This window comes from Chiloscyllium plagiosum, unplaced genomic scaffold (genome assembly GCF_037043375.1).
Source record: "Chiloscyllium plagiosum isolate Xiang-an unplaced genomic scaffold, Cpla_swu_hap1 HiC_scaffold_10, whole genome shotgun sequence".
NCBI classification, from domain to species: Eukaryota; Metazoa; Chordata; class Chondrichthyes; order Orectolobiformes; family Hemiscylliidae; genus Chiloscyllium; species Chiloscyllium plagiosum.
In genome coordinates this window covers 99,043,576-99,069,849 of record NW_028270148.1, presented here as the reverse complement: position 1 = coordinate 99,069,849, position 26,274 = coordinate 99,043,576, and the positions used below count along the sequence as shown (strand labels likewise).

The following is a 26,274-nucleotide window of genomic DNA, read 5'->3' as shown; positions in this document are numbered from 1 at the left end:
GACGTCCCCAACAGTACCCTTCCACCGACACTCTCATTCGTTTGGCCGAACTGGTCCTCACCCTTAACAATTTCTCCTTTGAATCCTCCCACTTCCTTCAGACCAAAGGGGTAGCCATAGGCACACGTATGGGCCCCAGCTATGCCTGTCTCTTTTGTTGGCTACGTAGAACAGTTGATCTTCCGTAATTACACCAGCACCACTCCCCACCTCTTCCTCCGCTACATTGATGACTGCATTGGCGCCACCTCGTGCTCCCACGAGGAGGTTGAGCAATTCATCAACTTCAACACATTCCACCCTGACCTTAAATTTACCTGGACCATCTCCGACACCTCCCTCTCCTTCCTGGACCTCTCCATCTCCATCAGTGACGACCGACTTGACACTGACATTTTTTACAAACCCACCGACTCCCACAGCTACCTGGATTACACCTCTTCCCACCCTATCTCTTGCAAAAATGCCATCCCATATTCCCAATTCCTCCGCCTCCGCCGTATCTGCTCCCAGGAGAACCAGTACCACCATAGAATACACCAGATGGCCTCCTTCTTTTAGAGACCGCAATTTCCCTTCCCACGTGGTTAAAGATGCCCTCCAACGCATCTCGTCCACATCCCGCACCTCCGCCCTCAGACCCCACCCCTCCAACCGTAACAAGGACAGAACGCCCCTGATGCTCACCTTCCACCCTACAAACCTCCGCATAAAATCCGCCGACATTTCCGCCACCTCCAAACAGACCTCACCACCAGGGATATATTTCCCTCCCCACCCCTTTCCGCCTTCCGCAAAGACCGTTCCCTCCGTGACTACCTGGTCAGGTCCACGCCCCCCCACGACCCACCCTCCCATCCTGGCACTTTCCCCTGCCACCACAGGAACTGTAAAACCTGTGCCCACACCTCCTCCCTCACCTCTATCCAAGGCCCTAAAGGAGCCTTCCACTTCCAAAGTTTTACCTGCACATCCACCAATATCATTTATTGTATCCGTTGCTCCCGATGCGGTCTCCTCTACATTGGGGAGACAGGGCGCCTCCTAGCAGAGCGCTTTAGGGAACATCTCTGAGACACCCACACCAATCAACCAAACCGCCCCGTGGCCCAACATTTCAACTCCCCCTCCCACTCTGCCGAGGATATGGAGGTCCTGGGCCTCCTTCACCGCCGCTCCCTCACCACCAGACGCCTGGAGGAAGAACGCCTCATCTTCCACCTCGGAACACTTCAACCCCAGGGCATCAATGGGGACTTCAACAGCTTCCTCATTTCCCCTTCCCCCACCTCATCCTAGTTTCAAACTTCCAGCCCGCACTGTCCCCTTGACCTGTCCGGACTTGTCCAACCTACCTAGCTCCTTTTCCACCTATCCACTCCACCCTCTCCTCCCTGACCTATCACTTTTGTCTCCTTCCCCACTCACCTATTGTACTCTATGCTACTTTCTCCCCACCCCCACCCTCCTCTAGCTTATCTCTCCACGCTTCAGGCTCTCTGCCTTTATTCCTGATGAAGGGCTTTTGCCCGAAACATCGATTTTGCCTGTCCTCGGATGCTGCCTAAATTGCTGTGCTTTTCCAGCACCACTGATCCAGAAGTGGGAACAGTGTCAAGTTTTCACATATATACAGCTGACTGTCAACTTTATCCCATCACAAACTCTCTTGAATCCTCCACTGTTTTTATCAGATGGCTTACCTGACATCCTGGACTCCATACTATTCAATTGCCTGGATGGGTGCACTTCCAACAATACTCAAGCAGCTCAACATCATCCAAGACAAAGCAGCCTATCGTATTAGAAATCCATCCTCCAACTGTAACATTCACTCCCTTCACAGTGACAGCATAACAAGATGCATTGCAGTATATCATGAAGCCTGCTTCAACACCACTTTCCATACCTGCAATCTACACAACATAGAAGAACAAGAATAGCAGATGCTTGGGAACACCACCACCTACAAGTTCCATCCAAGTTGCACACCATTGTGACTTGCAACTACATTGCTGCTCCTTTATTGTCAGTGGATCAAAATCCTAGAACTCCTTAATAGCACTGTGGATACACCTATAGCACATAGACTACATTAGCTGAAGCTCATCAACACCTTCTCAATAGCAATTAAGGATGGGAAACAAATGCTGGCCTTGCCAATGCCACCCACATCCCTTGAACAAGTGAAAAAGAATTATTCCAAAGCAGCTTTTTTCTGCCTTTTCCCTAGCTCCAAACTTTGAGGATACCTGAACTGGGCACAAAAAACATTGACTACAGCAAAATTTCAGGTATAGGAAAAGCACTTGCATTTTTCCTCTCCAGAGATATCCTATAATTCTCTGCAACAACTAAACAGCTTCAAGAAAAAGAGGTAAAAAATCATGTGAACTGCAAGAATGATTTCCTCAAATTTTCCCTTTTTTTGCAAAATTTTAAATGATTTTCTTGTAGTGCATTTCTGAAATTCAGCTAAAAGGAAATTGCGTAAAATAGCAATTGAAAACATATTGAGAAATATATTTCACATGGTAAAAACTACTTACTTGGTTTAGGCAATTCCTCTCAGAATTTTGTTAACTCTTTTCTTTGAAGTTAGTTTTAATGAACTATTTGACTGAAACTTCTAAGTAGTGTTTAAACAAAAACAAAAATTGCTGGAAAAGTTAAGCACATCTGGCAGCATGTGAAAGAAATCAGAATTAATGTTTCAGAATTCACTGAACTGGAAGCGAAAGGTTTCAGTTTTTATTTAGTGTTTAATTTTAAACTGCTTTCTCCTATTTTCAATACCTCACAGGTTGAATGAGGGTTCTTACCAGTTCCGTGATGTTTGTGTTCTGCCATTGGCAGTTCACAACTACCATCCCTTTCATCTGTAAAAGTTTCTGCAGGGTTGCTTCTCGTGAACCATTCTCACCTACAATTAAGACCTTCTTTCCAAAAGCGCACAAATCTGTAAGACAGGTGTAAAAGGAGTCAATGCAGAGGCCACTACATGTTTGAGGAATGAGTGATTCCATGTGGTGTGCCTGCACTTCTCACCTGCTTGTTCCAGTAATTCTATTATTGCACTTGCTGCCGGTGGTACAAAGCATTCATTAAAATTCCCACGGACTAGTCTTCCTAAATTAACATCTGTGATTCTGGTAAGGAAGGACACATGAATAGATTGTTACAAACCAGAATTTTGTTGCAAATCAATTTCCACACAGAACATAGACTCTACGCAACAATAGAGAGTCTGTATATTTTCCTGAATATTCACTACAATCCTAGCATGGGGCAGAAAGAAATGTGGGCCACTCACATACATGCTGTATTTTCAACAGCAGAGCAGGCATTCCAAATGATGTGGGTGAACCTACATCACAGACTGCAATGATTCAAGATGGGACATCCCAACTAGTTTCTCTGAGTAACTAGTGTAGGCACTAAATAACTGCTTTGCCCGCAATGCCTGCATTGAGAGAATGTGTTTTGAAAATGTGTTGGCACTACTCCTCTGACTGTGAGATTAGCAAACTTCATGCATTTAACTGACAAGTGGTTTTCATCTCCAGACTCCCCTGCTTCCAATGACTGCTTTCCATCGGTCATCACCTTCAATTTATCCAAAATCCTGTTCTCTAACTTGAATCAAGAGGCATTCACCCATCATCCCTCTGCTCATTGACCTATATCAGCTGCTATTGCAGCACAAAATGATAGAACAGTTACACCACAGTAAGAAAATATTGGCTCACTTCAAAAGCAACTTAGTTTCTTCCACACCCCCACCATTTCTCTGTAGCCTTGATATCTCTCCCCTCCAGATGCTCATCCAAATTTTATTTGAAAGGTACAACTAAATCTGTTTTCACCACTCAGGCCATTCCAGATCCTGTCCATTCTTACATAAAAGTTTTTGTCTCCTGTCACTTTCAGTTCTTTTGTCAAAACACCTTCCCAATGTTGGCTTCTCTAAGGAGAAGTGCTTTGATTTTAAATCTTATCCACATAAGCAAATATATCCTAACTTCATTATCTTCCCCAGTCCTATTTGATTCTGCACTACCTTGCTATGCTTCTCTTATCCATTCTCCGGTCACTTCTCAAATCATGTTTGCAATCATCTGATATCCATGCTCTGTAATTTAATATTAATATGTGTCTTAAATTCTATTTGTATCTGCCCCAAGGCTTGCCTCTCCAATGAATGTGAAACTCTCATGATGCACCAGCAGATGCTAGTGGAGAATGCTTATATATTGCCAAAAATAGAGGACACTTACCCATCAATATCTTTCTCAGGAAGCACTGCATTTATTGCTGCATCACTCATGACAAGGTTGTGGGGCAGAACCAAGCCCCTGATTTTAGGATCATCATTTAGCTTCATGATCTCATCTAAAAGCTGTACCATCAAGGAAAATACAATTACTCAACTTCTACTTATAATGTGGACTTGAGCATCAAAGTATTTCATAATTACATAACCAAGCAGAATTTGCCATCAAGCTGGATAGACAGAAATTAAGACAGATAACCAAATGCTGAGTCAAGCACACTGGTTTCAAGGAAAGCATAAGAGGAACTAAAGAGACACAGAGGTGTTGGGATGAAACTGTGTAACTTACAGCCACGCCAACTAAAGGTTCAGCCACCAATGGTAGGGTAAAGGAAACAGTGTGACCAAAAATGAAGGAACAGTTTGTGAATTATGGGGCTAAATCAGGGTCTAGAGACATGGAGGGATGAAGTTATGGAGCAGACATTTGAACACAAGGCTTAGAACCTTTAAATCAAGTTGCTGCCTCACTGTGTTAACGTTTAACAGTAAACTCAGAGGCAATTAGTGAACTGGACTTGGTGCAAGCTCAGGTTTATGGAGGGTGGAAGGCTGCCAGGTCACAATTTGTAGTGGGAAGCTTCAATTTAAGATCAAGTTTATAAAACAGCTTTTCTACAATTTTAGAGGGATTGAATTGAAAAGTTTATGTTAACTCCATATGGAACCTTGTTCTGACCACACGTGTGCCAGTTCTGGTCTCCAAAGCCACAAGGATGATACCAGAATCAAGAAGAAATCCTTTGACTCTTTCTTCCGGAGCGGAGAGTTCTGAGGGGTTACCTGAGGTCTTTAAAGTTATGATCAGGTAAATGAAGAGATATTGTCTTTTGCAGGAGTGTCCAAAACTAAGAGAACATTCTTCATCCAGAGTGCTGAGTGAGTAAAATTTACTATTACAAAAACTGGTTAATGTGAAGAACACAACTGTATTTAAGATGAAGGTGAATGTTTATATGGGGAAAGCAATGTAGGATAATGTGGCAGGAGGATAGTAAAGAGCATAAACACCAGCAAAAATCTGTTAGGATACATACATTGTAAGACATGGAACCAAGTTATGAAATTTTATGTAACCTGCACAAGCCCTGATTAAGAATAGAAGTAATTTTGCTCTTTATTACTAAGCAATGGTGAACTGTTCATCCATATTACACCCAATTTTCAGGCGTTTGAAGCAGTCTAAGAAGTTAACTTATAAAAATAAGGATGAGAAAATTCAGTTACCTCCCCTGTCGCAGTTTCTTCTGGTAAACATATATGAACAACATGTAGGCCAACCTAATTTTAAAAAAAAGATTTTAATACATTATAACATTCGCCAAATAATTAATTTGAATATTTACAGAACTTTGAACATAAGAGTTAAAACAACTGAATTCCATGCTAGGCGTCAGAATATAATTAAGCCTGATTAATCCTCAGGCAATATGAAGGAGTGCTACATTACAGAGGATCTATTAGAATGAAATATGGCATCAAGGCCCCATTTAATCTCTCAAGATCATGCGCCATGTGAACAATTACTTTCTGAAGAGGAACAGAGGAGTCATCGGTGGTGTCCTAATAAATATTAATCTCACAATCAACATCAAAAAAACAAAATCTGACCATGATCACATTGTGTGGGACCGTGCTGTGCATAAATTAACTATTGAATTGCCCACATTATCACATTTCAAAAAATTTTAATGTTTGTAAATTAGGCTTTCAAATATCTTGTGGTTGTGAACAGCTCTGAATAAACAAACTGTGGGCGGCATGGTGGCTCAGTGGTTGGCACTGCTGCCTCACAGCGCCAGAGACCCGGATTCAATTCCCGACTCAGACGACTGACTGTGTGGAGTTTGCACATTCTCCTCGTGTCTGCGTGAGTTTCCTCCGGGTGCTCCGGTTTCCTCCCACAGTCCAAAGATGTGCAGGTCAGGTGAATTGGCCATGCTAAATTGCCCGTAGTGTTAGGTAAAGGGGTAAAGGGGTGAATGTAGGGGAATGGGTGGGTTGCGCATCGGTGTGGACTTGTTGGGCCGAAGGGCCTGTTTCCACACTGTAAATAATCTAATCTAATCTAATCTAAACTCCTTTTTCTTTTTTGTGTAGAACTTTTACTCTTTCATTTAGTCTACATTTGATCATTTCTGCTTTTTAAAATATACTTTTCTTGGAAAAATAGATTTTTTAATATTACAAGTACAAAACAATACAATCTGGATTAGTAGTGCTGGAAAAGCACAGCAGTTGAGGCAGCATCTGAGGGGCAGTAAAATCGATGTTTCGGGCAAATGCCCTTCATCAGAAATACAGGCAGAGTGCCTGAAGGGTGGAGAGATAAATGAGAGGAGGGTAGGGGTGGGGAGAAAGTAGCATAGACGACAATAGGTGAGTGGGGGGTGGGCATGAAGGTGATAGGTCAGCGAGAAGGGTGGGGGAAGGTAGCAAAGAGTACAAACAAACTAGCAAAACAATACAATTCAAAACAATACAAAAAATCAAGTTAAAAAACCCAACCCACCATCATGTACAAATGTATAAGCATATATAGAAAAGTACAGATAAAAAGTATAGCTATTTTAACTAAATAAATAAATAACCAATAAACTAATAAATAGTAAAAACTCAGCCCAGCCAAACAAAACGCTCATACATTCCCAGTTCCTCCTCCCTGAATATTGGACTCGTAAAACACAATCGTTACAGTTATATAAACACCCTTGTTAGCATGGCAGATAAATTTGTGCCCAGGTATGCCATAAGAATTCTCAGTTTTGTGGTGTACCATATTTGTGAGAAAATCCAAGGGAATATGTTCCATAACAATCTTCTGCAAACTTGACAGGCTCAGGAGGTTTTCGGATATCCAACTTAGCAAGATATTCTTTCTTGTACGGAACATGAGAATATTGAGAAGTCTTTTCTTATGCACTTCTACAGGGAATACAATGGGCAGGCCCAGAAGTAGAGAGATGGAGTCCTTCTCCACCCTTACATCCAAAATCCTCTCCATTGCACTCGCCACAGCATTCCAATATGTTAAAGCCTAACACAAGACCAGAGACAATGGGCAAGAGCACTTGTACAGACCTTGCACTTGGGACATGTTGAAGATACCAGTGGTTTAAATTTTGACAAATGGTCCGGAGCCAAGTGGATCCTATGGAGAATCTTCAACTGTAAAATATGGGGTCTATTGCAAATTGATATCTTCCTTGCATTCTCCCAAATATCCTCCCATGCCTCTGAGGAAACTTCAACACCCAGCTCTCTCTCCCACACTCTGCAGAGTCAATCAAGTGGGCACCCCCAAATGATGATATAAAGTACTGACAGAAAGTGTACTCTTACCACTTAGAGCGCCCCCCCCCCCATGTCAGATTTGTACGGATCAGTCAAAAGTGTGGTTTTTTTTAAATAAAATCCCTAACTTGGAAAAAAAGACGTCTCTATTAAATAACTCGTACTTCCGTACTAACTGATCGAAGGACATCATTAAGTTTCACTCAAATAAATCACCCATGCAAGACACACCCTAAGCTGTCAAACGTTTAAACCCTGAATCTATCATCCCCAGTTGAAAACCCAGCATAAACACAAAAGATGTAAACTAAGATGTTTTGCCAATACTGCCTTCCCTCTGCCAAATGGCCTTCCATGCTTTAACAGTATTGATGACTAAATGGGTTATGGCAATATTGTCTAACTGTCCTCATTTTATCCAAAAACAGCAAACTGGTAAGGGGGCATCTTGCCTGAGAGGCTTCGATAGCTAGCCATATAGAAAGAGGATCCCCACAAGCCCAATCACTCACGTAGGACAAAAGCGAGCTTAGTTGGTAACTTTTAATGTCCACTAGGAGAAAGTGAGGACTGCAGATGCTGGAGACCAGAGTTGAAAAATGTGGTGCTGGAAAAACACAGCAGGCCAGGCAGCACCCGAGGAGCAGGAGAATCGACGTTTGGAGCATAAGCCCTTCTTCGTCAATTCTCCAGCTCCTCGGATGCTGCCTGGCCTGCGGTGTTTTTCCAGCACCATATTTTTCAATTTTTAATGTCCGTTCTGTGGGGCAGTTGCAGTTTAGCTAATTTAATGAGGGGCGGCATACAATGCCAAATAAAGGAACTGAACCAGCTGTTCAGCCTCCTGAATGTTTGCTTATTGAAAATCAGGGGGAGCATCCGTATAGAGTATAGCAAACGGAGAAGAATATTCATTTTAATAAGCGCTATCCGATCCGACTACAAGACGGGAAGTGCCTCCCATCTTTGAAGGTCTCGTTTAATTTTATCAAATAATTGGATAAAATTGGCTTTCAACAGTCAATCCAGAACTGGAGTAATGAATATGCCCAAATACACAAAACCCCCATGACCACCTAAATGGGAATCTATAGTCGCCTTCAAGACCAAGCTCCTTCGTAAGACCACCCATAGGCATAGCCTGATTTCACAAAATTAATCTTGTACCCTGAAAAAGCACCAAACGCGCAAATGCATTGCATTGCGCAAGGTACTGAAACTGCTGGATTTGTCAAAAAAAAAACTAGGACATCGTCTGCATACAACAAAATCTTATGTAACTTGGACCCCACGTCTGGAGCTGATATATTGGGATCTCCACGAATGGCCTCCGCCAAAGATCCAATCACCAACCTAAAAAGCATTGGTGAAAGGAGACAGCCCTGCCGGCTGCTCCTAAAAATAATAAAATTGCTTGATCGTACCCAGTTGGTGACGACCGTCACAAGAGAGCCACCATACAGAACCCATCTTATAAAGACTTCGTCCAAACCAAATCTCTCCAGAGTATAGAAAAGGTATGCCCACTCAACTTGGTCAAATGCCTTCTCTGCATTTGGAGAAATCACCAATTCCTGTATTGATATTGTTGACATGCTTGAATTACATAAAGCGGCCTCCTAACATTATTGGAGGATCTGCAACCCGTTATGAAGCCAGTCTGATCCTCTTTAATAACAGAAGATAACACAGTCTCCAACCTTAATGAGAGCCTTAGAGAAGCTTTTAAAGTCCACATTTAAGAGTGAGATGGGTCTGTACGAAGCACAGTCGTCCGGGTCCTCCTTTTTTTAAGGATAAGTGAAATATTGGCCCCTCATAAATGGTGGGAGACAATCATGACTGTATGAACCATTGAATATGGAGCATCGGGCCTAACAGTATACTTATAAATTCCTTATAGAATTCACTGTGAAGTCCGTCAGGACCGGGCACCTTTCCATGCTGAAGTTGCCTCACAGCTTCCTGCACTTCTTGCTCTGATAAGGGGATATTCAGAAAGGACTCTTGTTCAGGAGTCACGCCTGGGAGCTTCAGATCCTTAAAGAAAGATTCAATTTTGGCCTGTGCCTCCTCACAATCGTCGGATTGTTATAACTTAGAGTAAAATCTCTAACGCCATATTAATCTTTTTAGAATCACATGTTAGGCTCCCAGACCCTTCTCTAATTGCTGTAATGACTTGTGGGCACTCCTTTTCCTGGCGAGATACACTAAGTATTTGCCTGGCTTGTCACCGTGATCATATAACCTTTGCTTTGCAAAAGCCAGCTTCTTCTTTGCCATCTGCATGAGCACAGAATTCAAAGCAGACCGCAGCGCTGTAATCCTCTATAGTTTGACCAACGAGGGTCTAGTCAAAGTAAGCCTTCTCGGCTGCCTTCAACCATGCTTCTCCCCCTTCTGCCACTTCCTACTGGCAGAGTAAGAAATAACTAACCCCCTAGCATAGGCTTTGGCAGTTTCCCAGAGGACAGATGAACTACAAACCGAGCCTAAAGTTGATGTCTAGGAATGCCCAAAATTCCTGAGAGAAATATTCCACAAACTTATTATCCTCAAGGATAAAGGGATACATTCGGCAGTGCCTTGAACCCATTGTAAACGTCCTTAATCATAACGTACACTGGAGCATGATCAAAGATGGTAATATTACCAATCGTACAACATGCCACCAAATCCAAGATTACCGCAGGGGTCCAAAATAAACCTAGTGTGACATCTGTGCGGATCGGAGAAAAACGTAAAATCCCTGCCTGTAGGGTGGAGATGCCTCCAGACGTCCACCAACCCTGACTCCCCACACATATCCACTAACTGCTTAGTTTGTACCGAGGGACCATTGGGCAACCTGTCTACTGTGGGATACATGAGACAGTTAAAATCTCCCCCATAATGATGTGCCGGGACTTGAGACTTACCAGTTTAGAAAAAGCATCTACCAAAAATTTAAGGGAATGAGCTGGAGGTCAATAAGTATTTAAAACACCATATTCTTCCCCATTTATCAAGGCTTTAAGAATTACAAACCTCCCGTATGTGTTTTTAACACATTAACAACTTAAATGGGAGATTCTTCCTAACCAATATAGCCACTCCCCTACTTCTGGTATTAAATGATGAAAAATAAACTTGGTTAAAACCATTCTGCTGTAATTTCAGATGCTCCTTGTCATCTAAGTGGTCTCTTGTAACAAGGCAATATCCACCTTTTCCTTTCTAAGGCTCAAGATTACCTTCTTCCGTTAAATTGGAGAGTGATTTCCCTTGATATTCCAGGTACACCATTTAATCAAGTCATTAGCCATAACCTTCTGCAATAACATTTAGATTCCAGAAAGGAGGAACCCGAACCACAAATCGCTGAGCCTTAGTGCCACATGATCCACCAAGTATAAAAGCTACAAAAACTAAAATCACTAGATTTAACAAACCTACAAAACTATTAAAAATTAAAAACAAAAACAAAAAATACCTATCAACATAAAAAGTGCCAACAGCGCTGAGTGGGGGAACTCACCCTCTGCCCAGAGGCGGCAACTACCTATCCCAAACTACCCAAAAGTAGGCATTTAAACATCCCAGCCACCTTCACTTCTCCCAGCTAGAGCCACACCATAAACACAAGCAGAAGAAAAAAAAGTAAACACACCATAGAATACCAATATGAATAAAACATTTTTTTAAAAAAAGGAATACCCCACCCATCCTTTGGTACATCCTAACTTAGAAAGTGAAAATGTACATCTCAACCACCGCCAAACATAATTTGGTTTAAACTATCAATATTTTTTTCCTATCAATAGAAAAAAAATAGAAAATTAAAGCTACAACCAGACTTGCTCCGTTCCTTTTACAAAACGATAAAGACATACCCAAACAACATTTATACATACTAAAATTGTTCAAATTAGGTTAATTTGTCCACAAAGTCTCTTGTCTTCTCAGATGTATGGATCCATCTAAGGTGATCTGAAGCACCGCCAGATACCTCGGAGTACTGAATCCCAAGCTCCCTCAGTTTTCTCTTGACACCAACGCAAGATTTTCGTTTCTGGATCACTGCCGCTGAAAGTTCCTGAAAGAACATGATCATAGAGCCCCCTGGATTCTGGAAGCTTCCATGACACTCTCCTTATCCCAGTAATGATGGAACCGCACTAGAAGAGGACGATGACCCAGACCCAATCTCCACGCTGTGACCCGATGAGCCCCCTCTATCTTCAATCCTCTCATGCCAGCCTCCAAGTCAAGGAATTTCAGCAGCTAATCCTCAATAAATTCCACAGGCCGCTCATCTTCCTTACCCTCAGGCAGACCAATGATCTGAATTTTTTTTCTCCTGCCCCTATTCTCAAGATCATCCACTTGGTTGCGCAAATTACGAACCTGCGTCTCTAGGGCTTGGATTCTATCTTTGGATGAACTGGCATCAGCTTCCACCACTATGACCCTGTGCTTCACCTCATCCGTCCTCTTCTTCAGGTCTCCCAGCTGCTGCTCATGCTTCTGCAGCATGAGAGAGATTGGAGCCAGCTTCTCTTTAATCTGTTTCCCCAGCATCGCTTGAGATTTCACAAGCTCGTTCACCAGGGCCTGGAAAGTAATCGACTCAGAGGATCCTGCAGGCTGGGCCACAGGCCAGCCTTGGACACTCCTCCCTTTATCAGCATCTCTGGATGGCTGGAAACGCAGGTAAGATAACTTTTAGAAGTTTCTTGGGACTCCAGATCTTTCCGGAGTCCCAAGATATCACGATGGTTCGGGTTGGACAGGTTGAAGGTTCGTCCCACTTGTGCTGCGTTGCGGAGGTCTGCAGTGCGATCTTCTTAGATCACCACCATCTTGGATATCCTCTTTCTGCATTTTTAACCATTTAAAAACATTCACAGCATAAAATCAACAAAAACTAAAACAACTGCAGATGCTGTAAATCAGGGGCAAATTTAGAAGTTGCTGGTAAAGCTCAGCAGGTCTGGCAACATCTGTGAAGAGAAATCAGAGTTAATGTTTCGGGTTTGGTGACCCTTCCTCAGAACTGTTCTGGACCTAACCTAATATGCTAAATGTGATTTCTCTTCGCAGATGCTGCAAGACCTGCTCAGCTTTTTCAGCAACATCTCTTTTTGTTGGGGAAAATCAACAAAGTGCCTTAGACAGCACATTTCAAACCCGAAGACATTACCATCTAGAAGGATGCGGGTAAGACACATAGAAACACCACCAATTTCATGCTCCCCTCCAAGACGCTTACTATCCTGACTTAAACATGTATTGGTATTATCTTATAGTTGGAGTGTCAAAATTCTGGAACATCATTCCCAACAATATCGTGGGTCTACATACACAAAGTTGATTGTAGCAGTTCAAGACAGTAGCTCACTACCATCTTCCCATGGACAACAAGGCATTGTTACAAATGGTGGTGCACCGAGTGAAACCCATATCCCATGAATAGAAAAAGGTTAAAAGAGATCAGACGTTGGGAATTCTGTAATTAACAACTTATCTAACTCCCAAAGGCATGCCCATAGTTTACAAGGCATGTCAGGAGTATGACTAAATGCTCTCTATCTTCCTCCATAAGTGCAGTTCAAATAATACTCAAGAAGCTCAAAGTTATATTGGATGAAGCAGTCCACTTGTTTGGCAGTCTATCCACTATCAGTACACTTCAGCTGTAAGATGTACAATTTACCAAGGTGTACGGCAGCAAAACAAAACTCCTTCTGCAGGATATTCCATACTCAAAACTTTCTACTACCTAGAAGAATAAAGGCAGATGTATGGGAACACTGCTGTTTGACTTGAACTATATAGTTGTTCCTTCACTGTTGCTAGGTCAAAGTCCCGGAACTCCCTCCTTAATAACACTGCAAGAGTGGTCTGACATGGCATGACAAAGGTAAAAACAATGACTGCAGATGCTGGAAACCAGATTCTGGATCAGTGGTGCTGGAAGAGCACAGCAATTCAGGCAGCATCCGAGGACAGGCAAAATCGACGTTTCGGGCAAAAGCCCTTCATCAGGAAGCCCTTCCTGATGAAGGGCTTTTGCCCGAAACGTCGATTTTGCCTGTCCTCGGATGCTGCCTGAATTGCTGTGCTCTTCCAGCACCACTGATGGCATGACAAAGATCTGTCACAAAGCTAGTCCCTCTTTTTTAAAAAAAAAAGCTGTTCCTTAGCTCAAGGAGACTCTATCCTTGATTTTTTTCAGAGGGGCAATAAACCAGGCCAAGCTCCAATCAGTCTGGCTTGGTACAGAGATGAAAAGGATTTTGAGAGGCCTTTTGTCAGCAGATGAGTTGACCTTTATAAAGAGGGGGGAGTGGCCAGCTCTCTAGCTGAGCTGAGCAGTTTTAGTTCGGTCTTGAACTGGCAAGTTCAAAAGAGAGCAGTGTGGAAACTCACTCTTTTCTGCCCTTCAACTTCAATCTGTAAGCATATGTTCCATTTATACTGTTTTCTTTTAAAAAGGGAGTTTGCTTATTGGGACTATTATATATTCAGCACAGCATAATTAAGTCTAGTTAGATAGGGTGAGTTCTGTAGGGGTTCTTTATGTTTCATTGCGTAATTTTGTGCATAAACTTTTGTCTGTTTTTAAAATCTAGTAGTCAACCTAGCTATCTTACTCCAGGTAATTTTCACTGTACACTTACCAAAACAAATTGCAAAGTTATAGTCTGGGGCTGCCAGCTTAAGAATGTTTTGAGTGGTCTGGCCTAGTCCATAACAGATTGTAGCAGTTCAAGGCAGCTACTCATCACCATCTTGTCAAGAACAATAAGTGGTGACCTTGCCACTGATGACTACGTCCTGTACAGAGTCACTTATAAACTGTTCACAAAGCTGTTCTTCAGAGCATACCAGTCAACATACACTTGCATATTGGACCATTGACATATGTATCAGGACTAAAGCTTACTTTTTATATCATTTTTATATATAACTACAAAGGTATAGCCTCCTATCGAGGGGTTTGGTAGTCAGCCTCTCATTATCACTTCCATGTCAGTCAGTCCCTTTGACATTTCCCTGACTCTACTAACTTTCCAGAATTTTTCTCCAGACTGCCACTAAATCTCCATCGATGGTTACATCAGCTCTTTTTAAAAAATGCATGTTAGAATTAAAAGGGTGATTATACATAGATGATCCCCGTTATGATAAATGAATAATCTCCCATTCTAATATTACAACTTCAAACATCTTCCATTTCTTTGCCAAACTTGATTATTCGGTCTCAGTTATTTCTTGTTCACGCATCATCTTGCCCAATTTTGACCTCCCCAAAAATCAGATACTTTTGTTCTAGCAGTGGTTTAAATCCATAGTAGACATAGCATAGAATAATAAAATGATTATTATGATTGAGAAACAATAGCCAACCTGCTGAACAGACATAACAGACAACAGGACGTTGAACCCATCAACAAAGACGGCATACTTAAACTACTGGACTTGTGCCTCACAACACACTTCACATTCAACAACCAGATATACGAACAAATCAACGGAACACCCATGGGCTCACCGATCTCAGGATTCATAGCAGAAGCAGTAATGCAAAGGTTAGAACAAACAGTCTTACCACAAATTCAACCCAAACTTTGTAATCATTAAAAACACGGAAATAGAGAAAACACACCGGATCATCAACTCCACACACAGGAATCCGATTCACGAGAGAGGAAGAAAAGGACAACCAACTCCCATTCCTAGACGCGAGGGTACAGAGAATTCACCACTAAGGTACACAGGAAAGCCACACACACAGACCAAATCCTGAACTATGAAAGCAACCATCCCAATACACACAAACGAAGTTGCATCAAGACACTATTCAAAAGGGCCACAACACACTGCAGCACACCAGAACTGCAAAAAGAGGAAGAGGAACACCTATACAAGGTATTCGCCAAAAACAGATATCCTCGCAATTTCATCAACAGACGCCTAAGGGAAAGACAACAGAACGAGGACATGCCGCAACCCAAAGGACTAGCCACACTACCATACATCAAGAACATCTCTGAACTGACAGCCAGACGACTGCGACCACTAGGACTTATAACAGAACACAAACCAATAGCCACTTTCAGACAACAACTCACCAGGACGAAGGACCCGATACCCAGCATGAGAAAAACTAATGTAGTGTACAAAATCCCATGCAAGGACTGCACAAAACACTATATAGGACAAACAGGAAGACAGCTAACGATCCGCATCCACTAGCCACGAAACGACACGACCAGCTATCCCTAGTAGCCACACACGCAGACGACAAGCAACATGAATTTGACTGGGACAACACTACCATTATAGGGCAAGCGAAACAAAGAACAGCCAGGGAATTCCTAGAAGCATGGCACTCATCCACAAACTCCATCAACAAACACATCGACCTGGACCCAATATACCGGCCACAACAGTGGACAGCTGAAACTGACAACCGGAAGTGGCAGGGACAGGCCACTATAAATGCCGGAGGAAACACCACAGAAGCGCTTCACAGGAGTCTCCCAAGCACTGAGGATGTCACCTAGATAGGGGTCGAAACGTTTGCAACAAAAACTTCCAGCTTGGCGAACAGAACCACAGCATAATAAAATGATTTTCCTCATCTGTTTTCATAGGGAGGTAGCAGATACTAGAGGGGCAGGAATGTGAAAAGAAGGTTAAAAGAAATTTGACAGAGGTTTCAAAGTCATGACATGTCTCGTCAGTTTAGAAAGACAGAGACTGTTCTAGCGAAGTTTGCCGATGATACGAAGTTAGGTGGACAGGCAGGTAGTACTGAGGAAGTGGGGAGGCTACAAAAGGATCTCGACAGGTTGGGAGAGTGGTCCAGGAAATGGCTGATGGAATTTAACGTGAGCAAGTGCGAGGTCTTGCACTTTGGCAAAAAGAATAAAAGCATAGACTACTTTCTAAATGGTGAGAAAATTAATAAAGACAAAGCACAAAGCGATCTGGGAGTGCTAGTCGAGGATTCTCTAAAGGTAAACATGCAGGTTGAGTCCGTGATTAAGAAAGCGAATGCAATGTTGTCTCTTATCTCAAGAGGGTTGGAATATAAAAACAGAGATGTACTACTAAGACTTTATAAAGCTCTGGTTAGGCCTCATTTGGAGTACTGTGTCCAGTTTTGGTCCCCACACCTCAGGAAGGACATACTGGCACTGGAACGTGTCCAGCGGAGATTCACACGGATGATCCCTGGAATGACAGGTCTAACATATGAGGAACGGCTGAGGATACTGGGATTGTATTCGTTGGAGTTTGAAGATTAAGGGGAGACTTAATAGAGACGTACAAAATAATACACGGCTTGGAAAAGGTAGATGCTAGGAAATTGTTTCAGTTAAACGAGGAGACTAGGACACATGGACACAGCCTTAGAATTAGAGGGGGTCATTTCAGAACAGAAATGCGGAGACATTTCTTCAGCCAGAGAGTGGTGGGCCTGTGGAATTCATTGCCACGGAGTGCAGTGGAAGCCGGGACGCTAAATGTCTTCAAGGCCGAGATTGATAGATTCTTGTTGTCTCGAGGAATTAAGGGCTACGGGGAGAACGCTAGTAAGTGGAGCTGAAATGCGCATCAGCCATGATTGAATGGCGGAATGGACTCGATGGGCCGAATGGCCTTACTTCCACTCCTATGTCTTATGGTCTTATGGTGGAAAGATAGAGAACTAGAGAGCAAAGGCAGGAATGGGACTTGTTGAGTTGATCTTGCAGAGATTTAGCAAGGACACTACATGCTGACTAGCCTCATTCTCTAATGCAACTATTCTTCGATTTTCAGATGATTTAAATTCATTTTCTGGTCACTTGCACCAAGTTTTAAGACTTCTAAATCTGTTCATGCCATCTAGTGGCTAGCACGAAGATAAGACTAGAATCATAAAATCCACAGTGTGGAAGCAGGCATTTGGCACATCAAATCCACCATAGGCAATTTAACATGCACATCTTTGGATTGTGGGAAGAAACCCTCACAGATACAGAAAGAATGTGTCCGCACAGACAGTCGCTTGAGGCTGGAATCAAACCCGGGTTCCTGGTGCTGTAAGGCAGCCGTGCTAACCACTGAGCCACATTGCTGCCCTAGATCAGGGGCTTCTCCTGCTGTAGTCCAATACCCTCAAAAGATGTAACTTCAATTGTTAAAGGTACAGGTGCTGTTATGCTCAAATTCAAGGTTAGATTCCTCCATTTGTTATGGTTTTAGATGGGAGTTTTTCTGTAGCTTCCTTTTCTTTGATTCATCATAGGGTTAATTTAAAAGCAGACCTTTCCCTTCTGGAAAACCTTCTCACTGACAAAGCTTTCTTGAGTTAACAAAGTATGGAGTTTATTATTTAAACACAAGAAGAATTAATTAAATAACAAACATAAGAAACGAGTCCAAAACGATAAGAGTTAAATAAAAGACATACAGATAAATTTTCAAACAGCAGATACTTAAACGCTGCTGCAGCGCTGCAAGTTACCAGTTGTATTGATGTAATTAATTTCAATTTCAAGATTCTTAGTTTTGGGCTTTGGTTGAGATTCTGTTGCTATGACTAGTTTTGACTGTGATCCAATTCTAACATTTAGGCAAGAAAGGATCCTTTGTTGTTTGACCTCCTACTGAGTTGACTTCTAGCATTCAAAATTCAAGTCGCTTCTCCCTGCAATGCAGGGGTAACTAGAAACATAGAATATAGGAGTAGGTCATTCAGCCATTCAAATCTGCTCCGCCATTGAATATAACCATGGCTGATCATCCAACTTAGTACCCGGTTCCCCTTTTATCCCTATACCCTTTGATTCCTTTAGCCCCAAATAATTATACCTGGTTCCTAAGTAAAAACTGAAAAACTGCAGATGCTGTCAATCAGAAATAAACAGAAACAGCTTGGAAAGCTCAGCAGGTCTGACAGCATCCGTGGAGAGAAATCACAGTTAACGATACAGGTCAAGCGACTCTTCCTCAGAAGTGATGCAAAAGTGTGCCAGAGACAGCAACAAGAGGGTGAGACAGGGACAAGAGGGTGAGTGTACATCTTCTAATTACCTCTTGAAAACATTCAAGATTTTGGCCTCAACCATTTTATGTGGCAGAGACTTCCACAGGCTCACCACTATCTGGGTGAAAACATTCTCCTTATCCCTGTCCCAATGGGCCTATCCTTAAACTGTGAGCCCTGGTTTTGGATCCCCCAGTCATTAGGTACATCCTTCATGTATTTATCCTGTCAGAATTTTATCGGTTTCTATGAAAGCTTCCCGCATTCTTCTAAAGTCCAGTAAATATTAGTCCAAATCATAATAGTTCAATCTCTCTTCATTTTGAGTCCAGACATTCTAGAGCACAACTCTACGATTGTGATCTTCTCAGCGTGCTGTCACTCAAACCCAGGTTGGTGTACACAAAGTTCAGTCCCGCTAGCCCATGTTAAGTGATGAAGCTAGCTTTTTAATGCCTGCCTGTGTGTGTTATTCAGAGGGTAAATACAAAAGAAGCATTCAGTTTGGGGCATAATCAGAAGGTAGCTTACTGGGGAGCAGCGGGTTATCTGCTCCTTGATATCTTTGCAGACGAGAGATCGCAGGCTATTTTGACTTGAAGTTTGAAGATTCTGTCACATCTTTAGGTGAGATATACTGTGAATCTCTCTCTCCAGCCAGTCACTTAATTTACATCTACAGCTTTTTTGGCAAAAAACACATATTTTAGAATTGCAAGTTTAAAACGCCCACAGTACTTTGGAATTCTGATCCATAATCATAACAAGACAGATACCCAACACATTTGCTACATTCTCACATGGGCTTTTCTTATATTTCACTTGACCTATTGATTTTAATTTTTAACCAATAGAGAGACTTAAATACTTCGATCAACTTTCAGTAGAACAATGCAGTTTATAGGACAACTTGACCTAAGTTACAGTTACAAAAGAAAGGGACAGGGTTGATGGAAGACAATAGGGCAACACTGTACCTACTCTCGAGCATGCCATGAATTGGCTAGACGTGGGAATGAGGCAGCAGAATCTTCCACCTAAAAAGGTAGGAGCAACAGTTCCCAAGGAGTCTGCCCTTGAAGGGCCCACATCTTAAAGGGATATGGCTGTCAGAGCAGAATTGAATACATAAGACTTGAATCTATCTTAATACTTCAAAATGTCAAGAACAAGTCCTTCAGCAAGATTTCACAACTAAGGTGGAGAGCAATTGTAGGCACTGGAATACACTAAAGGAGTAGGTGAGAGTGGGGCAAGGAGTTGATGAAATGTTAAACAGTACCTGCAATAGAATGATACTGGCCCAAGTCCTATATCCAACGTAAGACATTCAAACCACAATAGCTGCTGCTAGTGTGTGGATGAAGAGATGTCAGTGGCCAGTTTGAATATTTTGGACTATCAATCTATGAGAATCTGGATACAGAGATTGACAATCCTTTCCCAGAAACAGACCAGTGGACCTACCAGCAGAAATGTTAGCAGAGAAACAAACAGAGATACGGAACTTATTTTCAGTAAGTGAGGGGAAGACTGAGAATCAAACTATTTTTTTCAATTAAGACAGGAAACATTCCAAAATTGTTCTATGGTTAGGAAGATCACAAATGCAGATCAATTTAGTAAAAGAGGAATAAACTGAAGTTGCTTGATTCAGAGAATGGTAGGAACCAAAAATTGTCAAAATTCCAACTTACTAAAGAACCAGAAGGAAAACGAAGTTTTTTTTTCCTCTCAGCAATTTATAATGATCAGACAGATGCACCCTGCCTTAGAAGCTGATGGAAGCAGATTCAATACAAATTTTCAAAATGGAATTTGAACAGTAACTTGGAAAAGAAAACATGTGCAGGCTAAGAGCAGTGAACAAGATTACTGGAGCTGATACGGGGATCATGAGCTGAACAGCCCCTTCCTGGTCTATATAATACCATAGTAGAACTGTATGAATTATAAAATTCATGAACTAACAGAGAGGAAAGGAAACTGGGTTAAACTTGTGATAAATAAATGTTTAAACAATCAGCAATTTACATTTTGAACATAATGATGAAAACTCACCTCTGCTGCCATCTTTTTGACCTCCAATATATCATTATCGGTAATCTAATGGGAAAATAATCATTTTTTAAAAAAATTGGATGTGGCAGGGGATATTAAAATCACCTGTCAGAAAATATGCACAAACCACAAACACAACTTCACCTGAAAATTATAAAACAAGGTGATGGAGCATTGGGATGGTGATTATTCAATATACAGAATATCACATACTTACCTATATCTAATTCAATAAAAGTTTGCTTCTGAATTACAGAGTATAAAATTTCTGTAATCAAGAAACATGGTCGGTTTCTATTGGAAATAAATACACTATGGTGAGACAGATCACCCCTTCCTTTTTCAACCCTAAAGCTTAGACAATAATGAAAACGAGTCATTTTATTAACATGTACATGTGTCAAAAGTGGTTCAGTGAGTAAAACTTTTATCTCAAAATCAGAAGATCTTGGGTTCAAGCCCCACTCCAGAAATTAGTTATCTACACTGTAGAGGGGTTCATCTTCCAAATTAAAAGTAAACTAATGTACAAAGGTAGCCATGAAACTGTTGAACTGTCATATAAAATCCCAAGTTTCACTGCTGCCCTCACGTGGTCTGGCCTAAGTGTAACTCCAGTTCCATAACCAACACAGTGGCTCTTAATTGCCGTTTGAAGTGATCCAGAAAACCATTCAAAGGTAACTTTGGATGAGTAAAAAACGATCAGCTTTCAATAACAGCAACAATATGGTTCTGTGACCAAATTAAATCATGGACCAGGGTGGGACGGGCTAAAAACAGAATCCATTTTCTGATTGTTGACCAAAAAGAAACTTAAAAGTAAATTTGAATGTAACTTGAAAACAAACCTGAACAATGGCCAGTCCCGGGTGAAAGCGCGGCTCAGTTTTCTGTAAATCTGCCAATTCTGTTTTACAATTCAGGATTATTTGCCTAAGGGAGAGTTCAACAGAAATATTCAGTTAGCTTTAACAGTATTCATAATCAGAGAAAAATAAGTCTTGCATCAACAATTAAATGCACAACACACCTTTCAAGAAATTGGGCTTATTTACCTTTCAATCAATGTACTAACTTAATCCACACCTTTGACTGTATCTACACAATTGTAGTGTAAACACACTGTACAAATTTAGAATTGGTATCTAGAAGTAATTCTTTACTCCCCTGAAGTTGCAGTCAGAATGTTGTTTGCTTCCAATGTAGATTACAACTTTAATGCTGGTGGGAAATGAAAAATCTCACACAGATAATATTCTATTGTAAAAGTACTACATAGACAAATAAGTTAAGATAGATTTTAAAATCGCTACTCTTGGAATGTCAGAAGTCCCATTAAAAGCTTATATTTACAATGGTCACCATTGTTGATTGTTCCCCTATATCATAAATACCCAGGGTTGGGTGGGGGGGGGGGGCAAGAGATGTATCCCTTCCACTGCACCTCTAACCCCCACATACCCTTATCCAACCTTAACTACATTCCTGGTTGGAAGAACTGGTCATGCCCACGCTGCATTTCCCACATTAACAGCGATTCCAGTTCAATAGTAGTTAACTGGATGTAAAGCACTTGAGGTCATGACCAGAAGGATATAAATGTAAACTATTTCAATCTCTTTCCCTGTTAAAGAAATCGCTTTTGCAATCTTCTTTGCAATGATAATGATTTGCTTTAAGGGGAAGTATGCTTTTTATTACACAATTACTTGGTCAAGGGAACCCTGTCTAACCTCCAACCACCAGCACTAAACTCTCAATTTGCCAATGGAAAATCTAATCACTGACCAAATGTACAGCTTTGTTCCGTGTTCCTAAATCTCCTCTACTTCTTCCTCAAGGCAAATCCAACTCACTCTTCAACTAGTCAGCTGTCCCTTGATTCAAAGATGGTGCCTGAGATTTGCATGTTTTTACCATGGGTTTTCATGAACAAGCTGATTTTTGAATTTCAACTTCGGGTTCACAAGATGTTCCAGGAAGCAACTAGATTGCAATGCAGGATTTGCTTCAGTTTTTCAATAAAAAATAAAATGCTAGAGAAACAGATGTAGAGGTGTTGGTGTTGGACTGGGATGGACAAAGTTAAAAATCACAACACTAGGTTACAGTCCAACAAATTTATTTGGAAGTACAGAGTTAACATGGAGTCCAATATGACTTCTCTGAAGCACTGAGGGGGTTGGAAAAATAATGAGAGTTTATGCTGTTGGAGAAAGATGGAGATAAAATGATAAATGATTTTATTGTCATGTGAATTTTACAGCAAGAATACAATAAAATACACTAAGAAGCTTTCATTTGTCACCACAATCTGTCACCATTTTGAATAATTAAAGAATAAGAATTTTAAAAAAAAGCTTAAAGACAGTCCATCAGTACTGAGTCAGTTTATCAGCAAAGAGGCTTGCACCACCATCCTTCCTCAACCACTTCGCTGTCGTCTACACCAGACCCAACCAATGAAGTTGTCGATCTTCAGGCACCATCATTTAGAGCTGGGCTGATACTCCTCCGCCGCCACCTTGCCACTGCCTGCACCAGACCAACCCACATCAGAGTTGCATCTCTCACTGCTTGGCCTGTCTCAATGTCACTGCGATGTCCTTCTGCCATCATCAGCACTGGACACAACTAACAAAGTCGTCAATCCTCAGGTGCCATCTTTCCCCACTGGGCCTACCACACTAACGAGGTAATGGTGAAAGAGAGACAGTCAGAGAAAAGTTACACGGCAAGGAATTTAGGAATCAGATATCTAGAACAAAAGACAATTGGAGCAAATATGATTATAAAGAACAAAAAGCAATGGTCCAGTGTAGATGTTAATAGACTATAAGTCAGCTCTGACAAAGCGAGAACACAAAAACAAGATACAGACACTAGAGAAAGAAAATACACAATAGAGGACATGTTTCACGGTCTGAATTTGTTGAACTCAATGTTGAGGAGCTGTTCCTTGAGTTGGGATGAGCTCCACTGGAATAGTGCATCAGTCATTCTTAGTATAGAAATGTAAGCACAAGAGCAATCTGGGAGGGAGAGGAGTTGATAGGGTGATAGAGGGGTGAAGCAGTGTCACAGACAGAACTCCTCTGAAACACTGATGGTCAACAGTCACTTTGGTCTGCTTCCTTTTCATTCCTTGTTTGCAACCACTCTTTATTGAAATGCTAAGCAAGCAGAAGGTGAGAATTCTGCATGCAGACTGAGTGGAGATGTTCTGCAAGGTGTTCATTCAGTATGCATTTGGTCTACACAATGAAGATGAGGCTCTAGTGTGAAAACAGTTGCCTATATTGAATGAAGTACAAGTAAACTACAGCTTTGCCAAAAGGTGCTGCAATGCCTTGGACAGTGAGAGAAGATAAAAAGCCCAGTGTTACATTTTCTGTGATTGCATGGGAAGATGCTCTGGGAGGGAGAGGAATCATTAGAGTGACACAGGTTTGGACCAGTGTATCACAGAGGGAACAACCCCTTTGGACAGTTTAGACGATTTGGTCTGCTTCGTTTCCTTTCTTGATGAAGGGCTCCAGACCGAAAAGTCGATTTTCCTGCTCCTCGGATGCTGCCTGACCTGCTGTGCTTTTCCAGCAACGCACTCTCAACTCTCATTTCCAACATCTGCAGACCTTACTGTCTCCACATCATTAAGATTTTGAGACTGAAAACATCATGGCACTTAAGTGGTCAAATTATCACTACTTTGAATGGTAAACTTCTTCCAATCATTAAAATCAGTGCCCCAATCCTCCAAAAAGACCTTCAAAGTATCTCTGGAGCATTTCTTCCACTTTGCCTGGAATGTTGACTTTTTGAGAGTGGAGTTGAAAAGTGTGGTGCTGGAAAAACACAGCAGGCAGGCAGCATCTGAGGAGCAGGAGAATCGACGTTTTGGGCATTAGCCCTTCTTCAGGAATGAGGCTGGTGTGCCAAGCGGGCTGAGATAAAAGGTGGGGAGGGAATTTGGGGGAGGGGGGCTGAGAATACGATAGGTGGAAGGAGGTGAGGGCGAGGGTGATAGGCCGGAGAGGGGGTGGGGGCAGAAAGGTTGGGAAGAAGATTGCAGGTCAAGAGAACGGTGCTGAATTCAGGGGTTGGGACTGAGATAAGGTGGGGGGAGTGGAAATGAGGAAACTGGAGAAATCTACATTCATCCCATGTGGTTGGAGGGTTCCTAGGCGGAAGATGAGGCGCTCTTCCTCCAGGCGTCGTGTGGCCAGGGTCTGCCGATGGAGGAGGACAAGGACCTGCATGTCCTTGGCGGAGTGAGAGGGGGAGTTAAAGTGTTCAGCCACAGGGCAGTTGGGTTGGTTGGTGCGGGTGTCCCAGAGGTGTTCCCTGAAACGTTCTGCAAGTAGGTGGTCTGTCTCCCCAATGTAGAGGAGACCACATCGGGTGCAGCGAATACAGTAAATAATGTGTGTGGAGGTGCAGGTGAATTTGCGACAGATATGGAAGGATCCATTGGGGCCTTGGAGGAAGGTGAGGGGGGAGGTGTGGGCGCAAGTTTTGCACTTCTTACGGTTGCTGGGGAAGGTGCTGGGAGTGGAGGTTTGGTTGGTGGGGTGTGTGGACCTGACGAGGGTGTCACGGAGGGAGTGGTCTCTCCGGAACCCTGATAGGGGTGGGAAATATATCCCTGGTGGTGGAGTCTGTTTGGAGGTAGCAGAAATGATGGAGGATGATACAATGTATCCGGAGGTTGGTGGGGTGGAAGGTGAGGACCAGTGGGGTTCTGTCCTGGTGGCAATTGGAGTGGCGGAGTTAAAGGGAAGAGGTGCAGGAAGTGGAGGAGATGCAGTGAAGTGCATCATCGACCACGTCAGAGGGGAAATTGCGGTCTTTGAAGGAGGCCATTTGGGCTGTTCGGTAGTGGGATTGGTCCTCTTGGGAGCAGATGCGGCGGACGCGAAGGAATTGGGAATATGGGATCTCCTCCACTTCCTGCACTTTCCACCTCATCTCCTCCACTTCCCGTACCTCCGCCCTTGAACCCTACCTCTCCAATCGCCACCAGGACAGAACCCCACTGGTCCTCACCTTCCACCCCACCAACCTCCATATACATCGTATCATCCTGCGTCATTTCCGCCACCTCCAAACAGACTCCACCACCAGGGATATATTTCCCTCCCCACCCCTATCAGTGTTCCAGAGAGACCACTCCCTCCGCGACTCCCTCGTCAGGTCCATACCGCCCCACCAACCAAACCTCCACTCCCGGCACCGTCCCCTGCAAACGCAAGAAGTGCAAAACTTGCGCCCATACCTCCCCCCTCACCTCCCTCCAAGGCCCCAATGGATCCTTCCATATCTGTCGCAAATTCACCTGCACCTCCACACACATTATTTACTGTATCCACTGCACCCGATGTGGTCTCCTCTACATTGGGGAGACAGACCACCTACTTGCAGAACATTTCAGGGAACACCTCTGGGACACCCGCACCAACCAACCCAACCGCCCTGTGGCTGAACACTTTAACTCCCCCTCTCACTCCGCCAAGGACATGCAGGTCCTTGTCCTCCTCCATCGCCAGACCCTGGC

The 26,274-nt window shown here is 42.6% G+C and overlaps 1 protein-coding gene across 1 annotated transcript in view; it reads right to left on the bottom strand.

The window, feature by feature from the left end:
- Positions 1-26,274, bottom strand: part of mthfd1l (methylenetetrahydrofolate dehydrogenase (NADP+ dependent) 1 like) — a 179,048-nt gene that overhangs the window by 149,927 nt on the left and 2,847 nt on the right. The window contains exons 2-7 of the mRNA XM_087991755.1: positions 21,569-21,653; positions 20,718-20,762; positions 5,561-5,614; positions 4,278-4,399; positions 3,049-3,149; positions 2,823-2,959 (exon numbers count right to left, since the gene is read on the bottom strand). Coding sequence (XP_087847881.1) covers positions 2,823-2,959; positions 3,049-3,149; positions 4,278-4,399; positions 5,561-5,614; positions 20,718-20,762; positions 21,569-21,653 — 544 coding nt within the window. The remainder of the gene's footprint in view (positions 1-2,822; positions 2,960-3,048; positions 3,150-4,277; positions 4,400-5,560; positions 5,615-20,717; positions 20,763-21,568; positions 21,654-26,274) is intronic.